The 14,089-nt window shown below is 41.4% G+C and overlaps 1 protein-coding gene across 1 annotated transcript in view; it reads right to left on the reverse strand.

Annotated features, from left to right (window-relative positions):
- The window catches only part of DDC (dopa decarboxylase (aromatic L-amino acid decarboxylase)), a 62,345-nt gene that overhangs the window by 37,872 nt on the left and 10,384 nt on the right, over window positions 1-14,089 (reverse strand). Inside the window, exons 4-5 of the mRNA XM_004694503.2 lie at window positions 12,669-12,803; window positions 10,094-10,237 (exon numbers count right to left, since the gene is read on the reverse strand). Of these exons, the coding sequence (XP_004694560.1) occupies window positions 10,094-10,237; window positions 12,669-12,803 (279 nt within the window). The remainder of the gene's footprint in view (window positions 1-10,093; window positions 10,238-12,668; window positions 12,804-14,089) is intronic.

A 14,089-nucleotide genomic window follows, 5' to 3' on the forward strand; every position in this document is an offset into this window, starting at 1 on the left:
TACCTAGGAATGGAATTGCTGGATGTTGATTCATATGTAACCTATTTTGAGATTTTTAATGTAATTCTTGATGTTTTGTTCTGAGCAAGGAGTATTTCTGTAAAAACTATAAAAAATCTTGCTTGGTCCTAGGAATGATTCAGTTGAGAGTAATAGGGTCTGTTCTCTGCAGATTGGGAATTTGCAGAAATGTTCTATTCAGTAGTCTTTGAGTTGGATAACTTTATGTCCCTTGCTTTATAGTTTGACTGAAGTACAACTCCCAGAGTGGGCTAAAGGCTCACAGAGAGGCACGAGCGACCAGAAGTGAGCCCAGCGTAGACAATTTGATTGTTCTGCTAGCTGAAGAGCCCAGCACCCTGGGCCATGTCAGGGGCCCTTCCAGCAAGCAAGCCCTTTGCTGCAGCTCAGGATGGAGACTTGTGGGCAGGCAGAAAGGGACAGCAAGAAGGCTTCAAGCCAGCAAGGCAGCAGGGCACAGTGTTCTAGATGATGACAAATCAGCTTGTCTTAATTCCCAGAAGCCACTTCAAAGTCAGCACCTGCTCTGCCCCAGGCTCTGATTACCTCAGCTCAGCTCAGTGACACTAACCTGATTTCAGCAGCTCTGCAGAGGCCATAATCACATTTGTGCACAGGGAGGGAGGGAGGAGATTTGCAAGCACCCCCATCTCAGACAGCCCTTGGTGCTCCTGTTCTCTGAGCCAGACCTCCTCCCCCACCTGCCTGGCCCTTCAGCAAACAAACATTTCGCTGGCTTACGTGTCCTGCATGCACTACCTCTGCGTTTGGCCTGACCTTATCAAATCAGTTCTGGGGAAAGCAAATCATCACAGGAAGAAAGGGAATCTTTGATTTAAGGCCTAACAAGTTCATTCTGGGCCAGATATTCAGTCTTTTCAGTTTAAATCTATAAAATGTGCCCTTTACTCTCAACAGTAGCTTTGAAATTTGAGGGGTTTGTAACCTCTTTCTGAATACAAAGAAGGCTGTTAGTCCGCATCTCGAATTGTGCATATAATATATATTAAGTACTCGCAGAATGTTGCAGCAGGAACAACTATGTAGTAACTTAACAGTAAAGCCACAGCTCTTGCTGGCCTGGGCTAGTGTCTGTCTACAGCTTCGAGTCTCTGGACTGTCTATCTAAGGTATCAAACCAGTAACATTTCCTGGAATAGCCTGTGCTTAATTCTGCCCTTCACCCCCTGTTGAGTACAGTTCTTATCACATGGGGCAAAGAACCCCCCACAAAGAATCATTCTATGAGGGAAATGACCATGATGTTTCCCAGCCCCACAGGGACTGGCACATAGGGTGATCTGAAGGAAGTAGCGCGGGAGGAATGCAGGAGAGCATGCATGGTTGATCTGGGAGATGTCTCACTGTTCCAAAATGTACAATTGGCCCGTCTTTGTGACCTCTGTTAGCAGAATGTCACTGTTGGGAGTGACCAAAGATTTAAGTTGGGACAAAACAATCACAAATGCCCAAACATTTCCTGAAATTTTGGTCTTTAAAGCAAAATACCATAAGTTTATTCACTGGTATGCCATCTTCCTGAAGAAAAATAAACTTGGATTTATTCCTCTCAAAACAGTGTAATCTTCTCTTTAATTATTGTATCTCTCCTTACTTGTTCCCTTCACTTGAACATATATATATAAATCAATCTATTATTTCAAACCACCTTTTTCTGCCAGCTACTTAACCACTATGCTCTAACTGCTAGCTCCTGCCTTTCTCTATATAATTCTTTACAATGGAAATTTATTTCCACATTCATTGTTTCCTCATTAGCCCAACAGAATCTGAATTTACTCTTGTCCACATTAGTAAATCTACTCAGAGATAGTCTTAAATTACCCCCTTTTAGAAAAACAAATGAGGTGTCTGATAAATTCAGTAAGGCATTCTCAAGTTATTCAACGGCCTTTGGGACACTCTCCTACCTGGGGCTTAAGTCATCTTCTCACTATCTGCCTTCTACCTCCTGATTCTTCTTCATAGCCTTATAAGGGCTTCTTTTCTTCTACCCATCTTTAAACAGTGGTGTTTGCCCCTCTGTCTCCTCTAAAGCCTATTCTGGGGGCTGCCTCATCATTCCTAGTGACACTGCCATGAACTCAGATGTAACTTGCATCTGTGTCTGGTTTAATGGTGGTGGTGGTGGGGGGTGTGTGTGGGCATCTCTACTTAGACATTCCGTAAATCTTCAATTTGTGCAAAAATTAACTCAACATCTTCTTGTCCAAATCTATATTTCTGGGTTTGTTTGTTTGTTTGTTTTGGATCTCTATCTCATTTTGCAAGAAATGGAATAACTAGCAGGACTAACTCAATGAAAAACATGGAAATCATTTCAAACTCCCCTCTCCCTTCCTGCATTCATTAGTCCTTTCATAAATGTCTCTCAATTTGATTCCTTTCTTTTCATGTCCATGCCAGCACTTTTATCCACACCTTGTCATCCTCAACTAATTACCACAGAGTATTAAATCTCTCTCCTATCTTGCTTTACCACAATATATTCATCAGAACAACTATCCTTAGGAAATTGTTTTTGTCTGCAACACGTATATGAATCACAATTACATTAAAAATACACTCTCACAAGCAATTACAGACTTTGATAGGACTCACTAATATTTTCAAATAAGTAGTATTCTAAAATAATTCATAATCTCAATAGCATTGGTAGTTGATCACTAGTAACAACTCTTCAGGGCTGAGGAATCATGAAGATAGCCATGAGGGAGACAGCAGTCATCACCCATCCCCTTATCCCCACATGCCCAATGGAGTCATTTGAATATGCAATGCTTTGAAAAGATGCAAACTGAAGAAAATCCCCTATTATGTCTGTTTTATAATGGACAGGCAATTTGAGGCACACCTCACCTCTAAGCTCTTTTGCTAGGGTTTCATAAACCCACAATGTGTCCTTTACATAAGAGATTTTTTTTTAAGATTTATTTATTTGTGCATACAGAACTGGGGTACAGGCCAGAGATGCAGGGGCAGTGAGAGGATTCCCCAGGGTCAGAGTGTGGAGCAGAACAGGCAGATTGACGCATAACAGGCAGATTGACTGCTGAGGGGAGCAGCAGGCAGGTCAGGAGAGGTCTACTCAGTAGGGATTGAACTACCACCCAAGTGACCGCAAACAGCTTGGCAATGCTGAGCTCCAACCCACTGTGGCACAAGGGAGGGCTTCATTGCTATTCCCGTCATCTGGGATATTTTCTAACTGAAAGTCCTTTTTCCTTGGCTTACATACCTCAGTCTTTTAATAGTTACTCCTGTAGGGAGATCAAAGCTTCCTTGATGTCTTCTTCCCACAGTACCTGAGATTACTTTTTTTTTTTAAGATTGATTTATTTATGCATACAGAACTGAGGTACAGACCAGAGGTACAGGGGAGGTGAGAGGACTCACCAGAGACAGAGTGGGGAACAGAATAGGCAGATTGACTAAGTACACTGCTGAGGGGAGCACTGGGCCAGATAGGAGAGGTCTGCTGCGCCATGGGGGGAGAGAACCCGTGCTGCAGTGACTAGAGATGTCTTCCTAGTGCTGCACTTTAACCCCTTGTGCCACGTTTACCTAACATTTCCATCTAGCCAATGAGGTCCTTGAAGCCCCTTTTACTCATCACCCACAGGCCTAGCACATAGAAAGCCTGTCAAATGAATGACAAAGTGAACGAACATGAAATTGTTGCATGTTCCATCATAATAAGTTTAGAAATAACAAGTGGAACTACCTGGCATCTGCAGCTAAGACCATGAATTTTTTCACCTTTGCATGAGAATCCATTGTTAAGGGTCATAAAATGTAGTTAATGACATATAAAATGTACCAACAAAGACTTTATCTGAAGAGTTCATAAGTGTGGTCTTCAGCTCAGTCCTCTTTAACACAAAGGCAGAGTCATGGTTAAAGTGAGAAACTATTCAGTCTTCTGAAATTACACCATTCTTGTATGAGAACAGGTTTTATTTCATTTTTCTTTTGTGTAGAATCACAAATATGTGAAGACTACATGTGTGTTTTCATTACTATTTTTAAAGAAAAGATTTGAATGAAAAAGACAATAAAATGTATTACCTAAAGATCCCTAACAGTAGGTCACCGGCTCTTGTTTGTCACTTACATTTCATAAAAAATATGTGGGAAAAGTTGAAGAATTTCTCCCTCTTTTGCTCTCTATCAATCCTTACAAATTTCTGCAGCACTATATTACTTAATGAATGCTTCTGAAATTTTATCATAAACAAAGCAAAAAAATATATAAAGAGAGAATAAAGTTACGATTTGGAGAAAGCACATCATGGGTGAAGAAAACAGCATTGATCGCTAGACACCTGCTTTTTGGAATTGCTCTTGTAAGACAGAACTAATGAACGATGAGACTGGATGCATATAGAATTGAAATAAAAAAATACTTTTAGGCCCTCCTTGGTGGTGCAGCGGGTTAAAGCACAGCACTGAGAATCTAAAGCCGCTTCCGCATGAGTTTGATTCCCGCCTGCCCCGGAGGTGACCACCTGGCGTGGCAGACCTCTCCTGACCCGCCCGCTGCTCCCCTCAGCAGTGTACTTCGTTGATCTGATCTGCCTGTTCTCCTCCCCACTCTGTCTCTGGTGAAGCCTCTCGTCGCCCCTGAGCCTCTGGCCTGTACCCCAGTTCTGTATGCACAAATAAATAAATCTTTAAAAAAAAGTAATAATTTTAATGTTAGTGAAAACCTAGACTCTAATAAAAGAACATATAAATTGACAAAAGGAAGCAGGGGTAATCACTTTCCTTTGCATCCAAATCACCTCCATTACATTTCTGCCAGTAGAAGTCCCTATTATAATATTAGTTTTATTTTATTTTATTTTTTAATATCTTTTCATAATGAATTTTTCAAGTAAACTGCTACAGCCTTTCTGGAGAGGAGTAACAGTATCAAAAGTCCTGGGGGTAGGAGGATCCATTCTTTTGAGCAAATAATAATAGTCCCTAGGAAATTACTCATAAGATAAGTTGATGATAGATAGATTAAATAGATAGTTTGTGATTCCTTAACAAGTGCATATATCTGTTATGAACAAAGGAGATTTATTCTGGGGATGGAAGGTTTATCAACAAGACTAAAGAAGAGACCCACATGAACATTACCAATCAATGAGACAAAATAGGTGACACCTAATCATAATATCTTATAATGTAATCATAATAATATGACATCTAATCATAATAAAAATTCTCATAGTTCTAAAAACAGAGAGCAACTTTCTCAATTTGATAAACAATCTTTATAAGAAAATCCTCATCACATCACACTTTACGGTAAATAATTGTATTTCCATTAAGATTAGGAGCAAGGGCCTCCCTGGTGGTACAAGGGGTTAAAGCATAGTACTATCAAGCTATGAGCCACTATGGCATGAGTTCGATCCCCGGCCAGAGAGGTGGCCAATATGGCACAGCAAACACCTCCTGTCTAATTCTCAGCAATGTATTTCAATGAATCTGCCAGTTCTGTTTTCCACTCTGCCTCTCAGTCCCCACACGTCCGGCCTGTACACTAGTTCTTGTATGCATAAGTAAATAAATCTTAAAAAAAAAATTGGGAGCAAGTAAAGAATGCTTACTCTCACCATTTGGATTCAACATAACACTCAAAAGTCTAGCTAGTGCAAAAAGAAAAGCAAGATAATTATTGTACATACAAAATGAAATAAAACTGTACCTATTTCCATATGACATGACTATATATACACAGAAAACCCCAAAGAATCCATGAAAAAAGGACATTTTCTAGAACTAGTCAATGTGTTCAGTAAACAAGATCAACATACAAGTATTAATTGTATTTTTAAGCCACAGTATAAACATAGATACCAAAATTAAATATCAAGACCATTTACAAATGCTAGAAAAATATGTAGGTGTAATTCTCACAAAACATGTATAAGGATTGTATGATTTAAATAAATGCTTTAAATAAATGGAAGGACATACAAATGTTAATGGCTTGAAAGACTCAAAAAGTGATTTTAATTATCCCCATTTTGACATATAATCTTAATAGAATTCTTTTTTTTTAAGATTTATTTATTTATGCATGCAAAAGTAGAGTACAGGCCAGAGGTGCAGAGGGCAGAGGTGAGAGGATTCACCAAAGACAGAGTGGGGAGCAGAACAGGCAGATCAATGAAGTACACTGCTGAGGGGAGCAGCAGGTGGGTCAGGAGAGGTCTGTCGCGCTATGTGGCTCACCCCCAGGCCGGGGATTGAACTGGCACTGAAGTGGCTGTGGCCAGCTTGCAGGGCTTTATCCTTACCCCTTATACCACCAGAGAGGGCTCAGCTTAATAGAACTCTTATCAACTTCTAGCCATATTATTGTCAAATATAAATAAAATTTTTCTAAAAAAAAAATGAAAGTGAAAGTCACTAAAACAATTCTAAAGAATAAAGGGTAAGAAATCTATCTACAAGATTCCAAAATTTATATAACTAGACTCCTCAAGAAGATGTGGTATTGTTAAAGGGCTGGCCATTCAGAATTATGGCATTAGAATAAATAACCCAGACATAATATCACACAATTACCGGCCAACTAATTTTTGACAAGAATGCAAAAACAAAGCAATGGAAGAATATTCTTTTAACAAGGAGTAATAAAGGAATTCCATATCAATTGGCTAAATAATTGAACCTAAAAATACTCTCACTCTTTATATAAAAATTAACCCCAAATTGGATCCTCACTGGTGGTGCAATGGCTTAAACCACAGCACTAAGAAGCTGTCCGCAGCCACTGCAGCATGAACAACATGAGTTCAATCCCTGCACAGGGAGGGTAACCCACATGACATTTCAGTCCTCTCCTGCCTCGCTTGCTGCTCCCCTCGGCAATGTATTTCATTCAATCTGCCTGTTGTGTTCAGTACTCTGTCTCTGTTGAATCCTCTCACCCCTGCCCCCAACCCCATACTCTAGCCTGTACTCAAGTTCATGTATGCATTAATAAATAAATCTTTTTAAAAAATTAACCCAAATCAATGATAAATCTAAATATAAGATGTAAAATTATAAATCTTTAGAAGAAAACATAGGAGGAGATCTTTGGAACCTAAGGTTTTATTGTACACATCATAACATGACACCAAATAAATCTTGGGAAAAAAAGGTAAATAAATTTTATATCATAAAGGTTAAAAAAAAGTACTGGGTAAGTCCTCTTAAGAGTATAAAATGCAAGTCATACACTGGGAAAAATACTTTCGAACTACCTAGCGGTCAAAGGACTCATGTAAAGGCGAATAGTAAAACTCTACAGTGAAATAATAATCAACTGAATTCTCCATTTCTGCTCCAGCATTTAAAGAGCTTAACTCATTACTCAGGTCTGTACAACTAGAAATAATAATAATAATAACAATAAGTTGAAAATCAATTATTTTTCTCAAGTTCACCAAGGAAGTAAAGGTCACAGAGGGAAACACTGCCCCCAAATTGGAACAACACACAGGAATATAGAGAAAATCACAACTTAGCAGGCCAAAAACCCATGTGTATGAATTTCTTCAGATACCAATGTCAGGGTAGGAAATCCTGAATTGTTACTTACTAGCTGCTAGAGCCTCAGTCTAGACAAGTTTGAGAGTTAAAAATTCCAGGGGACCCAGTCTGGGGAGCTCTCCCTTTGGAGCTAAAGAAATTATCACTGGGAGGACTGGAGGAAAATAACCCCAAACTTCTGACAGGACTAAGTGGAAATAAGACCATAGCATTTGGTTTGTACTAAATGCTACCTCAGATGAATACTAACCTCAGATGAAATTACTTACCAATGCCTGTCTTTACTAAAACCTAATCAAAGTGGCAGAAGGGAAAAACTAACTCCAGCCCACAGTCTTTGAGGTGGAAGAAAGAAAATGCTCAATTTCAGCCCTTATCAAACTTCTGTATCACATAAAGATGTGAGGGAGTAGACTTGTGGAGGACACAGCACAGGGATAAGTTCCCTGAGAAATAATCATATGATAGTAAAACACTTTCCCTTTCCATTTTATGGCTACCTATATGATAACCAGGGAATACTGATAAAGAAAGTCACATCAAAGTGTATTGTGTTTCTGTGTAACCACAGAGAGAATTGGGGAAACATAAAAAAGGACACAAGGAAAAAATAACAATAATAAAGAAAATAACAGGCAACTATAAATCAGAGACATCCTCTAAGGAAGAAGAGGTAGAGAAATCAGAACAAGGGCTAGAAGAACACAAGGAAAAATGGTGATGGTTCATGTGTGAATTGGTGGGAATTTTATGGGGCATTCACCAGAGGAGAAAACATGCTCTGCAGCAAAATGAACAGCGATGTAAAACACACACACACATGCTATATGTATATGCACATATATATCATAAAGCCTACCAAAGGAAATTTATTCTCTCACACATATGGTTATAATAAGTAATACAACACAATTTAAATCCTAGTTAGACAATCATTAAAACCCACACTTACAGTTACTTATTTCAGTTTGTTTTGTATAGCACATCATATCCAATTTTCAAGATTTATTTCCTAGCATGCACTACAGTTCTTGCCAGCATCTGTTCTTTAATTTTGTTTATGAGTTTCATAATCATTGCTTTCATTTTTCAAATTGTAAAATAGGGTGTCTCACTATATTTTTCCCTGGACAACATATTATAAATAGTGAATCATAATATCTATAATTTAGGCTATAATTTAGGAATTCTTTCACAATATAATGAAATTTTATGAAGAAATTTTAACGGTAATCTTTGTATCTACCTATAATTGTCTTCCTTCCAGATCTTTACTTATTTGACAAGTATTGAGATCTGCCAAATATTTAGCATAAGTTCAAGGAGCTAAGAGTAAAGACTAAAGAGGAGTCTCCCTTAAGCTGCAGGTCACAGTCTGGTGGGAAAAGGGAGGACAGAAGCAAAGATAAAAAAATATACATGCCAAGAAGTAATACATGCAAGGGAAAACACAGAGGCGTTGGGTCACTCAGGAAGACCTCTGAAATGAGGTTCACTTTGTTCCCTTGTCAACTCCAAAATGACTTGGCCATTTTCTTGCTCAGTGCAGCACCTCTGAATTTTGTCAGTCCTTCTGCAACTATTTGAAATGCTTCTGTTCCCCTTGAGAGTTACTGGATTCAGAATCAAATTTTGTATAAATCCTTAATAAAATCATACAGTCTGAGCCTCCTGCACTCATATATGAAACAATTTTTTAGAAAGAAAAAAAACCTTGCGTCAGAGATTAAGTCTATAAAAAGTAGAGGATATTACTAAATAGGACCTCTAAAACTGATAAAACCTACATTGGTCTGACAGGAGTGCCCAGATCCCAATGTTCTCAATCCTCACACATGTGGGTGTCTTTAAGTTGCTAAAATTCACTGACCCGTGCCCAGGAATCAGTACTTTTTTCAGAGCTCCCCAGGCCAGTCCAACACGCAGTCAGGTGAACAAGGAACTGGGGTCATGAACATGTCTGCTCCAAGCACTGAAGTATCTGCCCCACAGCCACACTGGAATGACAATTCCCAAGCTCTAGTTGCAACTATTTGCTCCCCACAGTAAAGAGCTTACTGTTACACAAGTCCTGTTTGACGACTGAGCTATGTCATTGCATGCTCTCAGCACATCTCTCACGAAGGACACACCTTAGTATCTGCTGAGGACACAGATGTAGGGCAAGGTCTCTGTTGCGTTTTTAACTCTTTCATGTCTCTGTCATACATGCTTCATGACAGAGCACGAGGCACATAATGCTGCCCAGGAACCAGTGAACCTGCCACTTTTAATAGGAACCACAAACAAGACTTAAGGCTTAGCAGAGACTTCCAAGCAGGGTTTTCTTCTTCTTTCTGAGATTAACACCAGCAGAAAGTAAAAGAATCAAAGCTTTTCTCTCATATCCCTGAGAGAGAACCAGGCTGGTATATAAGTGCCACCTGACAGTGGATAGGGCACCCAGATCCCACCCAGTCAGCAAAGCACAACACTTCCGAGTGTCTCCTGCAGGGAAGGCAGTGGAACTTACAAAGAACGGAATCAGGCCTGCTGCCTTGTCTCTCTCCAGGGCCTCTCGCAGCGCAGATGCACGCAAGGCAAAGTTGCCATCTGAAGGGATGGCTTTTAGTTTCACTCCACCAATTAGTCCAGCTCTTTCCACTGAGGAGTGTGCCTGGAAAGGATGAGCAGTTAGATTGGCAAGGCTGTTCCACACAGTTGCTCAAAGAGATACTCCCATTGCTTTAAGCTCAGTAAATAGGTGCTCAGAAAATTCTGTCTTGAAGAAAGATGCCAACAAGTCACCATCATTGGGTAGCAGCGCTATCCTCTCTCAGGGACCCCAGAGAGTCAACTCCTTGAGGTTGCTACCCTCTGCCCTTCAGTCTCCACCATCAATGTCTATTGCTTTACCCTATTATGAGGCCTCGCCCTTCTCCTGCTGGTCTACTTTTGAGGCCGGGAGGACCCAGAAGGAAGTGCAGGCTTGGAGCCCTATACAGACTCTGGCTCTAAATCTTCCTATGACCCTAGTAGTGAACACTGTGGTTTCATGTGGACAATGAGGAAAGAGCAAAGTTGTGAAAATGATTAATAATGCAATAGCACCCAAATGTGATGCGTGGCATAGAAGGCACAATATGCCACTCTCCTCACTCTTTTCATTTGAGGTTCTAAAATCACCTGTGAATCTTATGACAACTCTGAAAAGTTGTTCTTTTCATGATCTTTGTGCACTGTGTTCTAACTTCAGATGAGGAGGGAAAGGATAGGTTAAAGCATTTGATTATTTATGTAACTAAGGCTATGGCCTGTGTTTCATGGGTTAATATGGTCTAAATGTAGATCTGACTCAGGATGAACAGCTGGAGGTGAGGCGTCTAAAGGGGAATGATAGTGGCACTGGACAGTTCTGAGCAGTGACAACGGAGTTGCCATGGAAACCATTGGCTTTAGCTTGTCCGTGAGAGATGATGTTCTGCATGCACCCCTGCCCCCCAAAGTAGATACCATTGGTGTCCCTCCCTGGCCTCCTTCGTACATCCACCCCAAACTGCAGTGGACACTGGCTGGTCACAGCTCTTGGCTAAACCTTCTTAGGAGAGAAGCTCTTTTCTTCCAGAGCTGTTCTGCTTCCCACCCATGGGATGCCTGTGCAGAGGCAGGAAAGGCTTGCTCCCCATCTCAAGGGGGCTTCCTGTGCCAGGGTAACCTCTTCCGGTCACAGCTGTCTACTTTTCCAGAGGCCACAGCTTTGCTTGTTCTTCGCCTGCCCTGCCTGCTTTCCTAGCTCCTGCAGTTTCCCCCAAGAGTATTTCCCAATAAGCAGTAAATACCTATCACACTGCATCCAGCCCTGCACCCCAGAATCTGCTAGGTGCCACAGGAGAATTAGACTCTGGACCCCATAGCCACCACCGCGTGTAATGATGTCATCTAACACCTGTGTTCCTAGAAGGGTAGTAGCGCACACCCGTGGGAGAACTGGGAAAACACCATGGCTCACTTCCGGCTACATTCCCTCACAGAAACCCCTTAGGGAAAGCAGGCAGGGCAGGCGAAGACTGCTAACCCCTTAGCATTCATAGCATCTTTTGCTCAACATGTATTTACTGAGTACACAGGTGCATTTTTAAAAGTTTCTTCATATCATCCTAAAAAACAAAGAAAATGTAAACACAAATCATTTTCTTCATGTGAATGTGAATGCATATAATGCATAGAGTTAGGATACAATAAGCATCTTTTGATTAAGCTCTGAAATAAGGGTATTATATTTATTTCAGGCTGTATATATTTATGAACTAGAACAAAACTGTCACAGTTGAAATGTCTGCCGTAAGAAAGTCATTAAAGTTAAATATGTTAGCAATGTTAAATCAGCTATTCATTGTCTCTTTTTTACCCCTGATCCCTTACGCTCCTGCTATGAGTGAAACCATCCAGCATTCTTTGTAAATTTCGTATTTTTGAATAATGTCACTGAGCTTGTTTTCTCCCTCAAGGAGTTAACTTTCCTCCTGCTGCTCAATTCTCTTTCCTGCTGTCCCTTCTTACACAATTCTGACTGTTTTTGTTGAGGTTTTCTTTCATGGGTAGGCCAAGGAACTCCTTCCCAGTGCTTCTATATGCAGACTTCTGTAAACCCAACAAAGCACCTTCATCCTGTGTCCTGCCACTAGCTGGCTGAGCAGCAACACTCAGGGGTGGAGCTTTTCCCCCAATGACCATAAAAGAACAGCTCAGAGAAGCCATGTGATTTGATTGAGTTCACAGTACTTAAACTAGCAGCAGGTGGCTGCCCCTACTCTGACATCCCACTGTGGAACTCTGGAGGAGCCTGAGGGCTTCAGTGGAAGCAGTGCAGGGGCACAGCCACAGAGCCCATCCTGGTGGTCTCCAGGCACAGCTGTTTTCCTTTCAGTTTCTCCTACATTTCCCCGGGAACCCACATTTTGTCCTAATACAGCTCTCTGTCAAAGTGATACCTGAGGAAATGTTCTTGCATTGGAAATGATACCGTTTTGTTTGGTTTTGCTGGCATAAAACAAAGCAGAGGGAGGTTTGGCGGGTCATCAGAACAGACCCACAGGTTTCTCGCTCACTTGGTCTGATGCGTAGGCCACCAGCTTCTCCATGACGGCAGCTTGGGTCAGCCCTGGGGATGTGGCCTGCAGCCGGCGTGTTACTTTGGTTCGAGCTGCCAGCAGGGCCACGAGGGTGGCTTCACTGGCACTTCCCTAAATCAAAGAAAAGGCTGAAATGAGCTTCAAACACTACACAGTAATCAGTGTCTTGACTGACTGGGTGTCCAGATTTTTTTTTAAGATTTATTTATTCATGTGGAACTGGGGGTCAGAGATGCAGAAGGTGAGAGTATTCACCAGAGACAGAATGGCGAGCAAAACAGGCAGATTGACAAAGTACACTGCTGAGGGGATCAGTGGGCGGGTCAGGAGAGGTCTGCCACGCTATGTGGATCTCCTCCAGGGCAGGCGGGAATCGAACTCATGGGGAAGTGGCTTAAGCCTTTTAGTGCTGTGCTTTAACCCGCTGTGCCACCAGGGAGGGCCCCAGATTTTTCTTAAAAGATGAATCTGAAACTGCAAAATCCATTCTCCTTTGCACAGAAAACATCTGAACACCTGTGATGCCACTTTAGCTCTTGTTAGTATTTCAACATTTCACCGAGTACATAGTGATGCCCTTTTGGCGAGCAATTCCCATTCTTTAGGAGGTGTTATGCCATGTACACCAGAGGGGAGAGGGGCCCAGGAAGCAGCGGCCAAGTTCAGCCCTGTAAGTCTGCAGACAGAAAAACTTTATTTGTGCATGAAGTGTGATGCACTTTTCTTGAGACTTGAAGTGTTTCTTTATCACTAATTTTAGATTCTCCAGTTCACATGGTGAAGTCCTCGCCCTCAGTACCCTAGAATGTGACCACATTTGGAGGTGAGAACTTTAAACGACCACTAAGTTAAAATAAGGTCACAAGAGTAAGCCTTAATTCAATCTGACTGGTATCCTTGTAGGAAAAGGAAATTCAGACACCAGGTGAGGCATGTGAGGACACAGGGAGAAAGTGACAGGCTACAGGCCGAGGAGAGAGTACTCAGTGGAAATTAATACTGCCCACTTCTTGATCTTCCATCCTCCAGAACTGTGGGAAAAAAATTCCTGTTTTTTAAGCCCCTCAACTCTGCAGTATTTTGTTATAGCATCAAATTAATGTCTAATGTGAAAGACGTATTTTGACAAAACAGTGAAGAATGATACAAAACTCACTTTTCTGACTGTGGGAGTGGGCGAGTGATAACTCAATGATAGCCACGTTACTGGGGCTCTGTGGCACACGTCGCAGGGCTTGACTGGCTTTGCCAAGGGCCTGTCATCTGTGGTAGTACCTGGAGGCTGAGTGGCAGTGGTAGTTTCTCACCCAGTTGCCCCAGTGTTCAGGTAGCAGCCATAGAGCACTGCTCTAAAAGCAGCAGTGGTTGGCAGGATCTCTTGCCTACCAGCACAGCAT

Source organism: Condylura cristata, unplaced genomic scaffold (assembly GCF_000260355.1).
Source record: "Condylura cristata isolate star-nosed mole 26May11 unplaced genomic scaffold, ConCri1.0 scaffold00044, whole genome shotgun sequence".
NCBI lineage: Eukaryota > Metazoa > Chordata > Mammalia > Eulipotyphla > Talpidae > Condylura > Condylura cristata.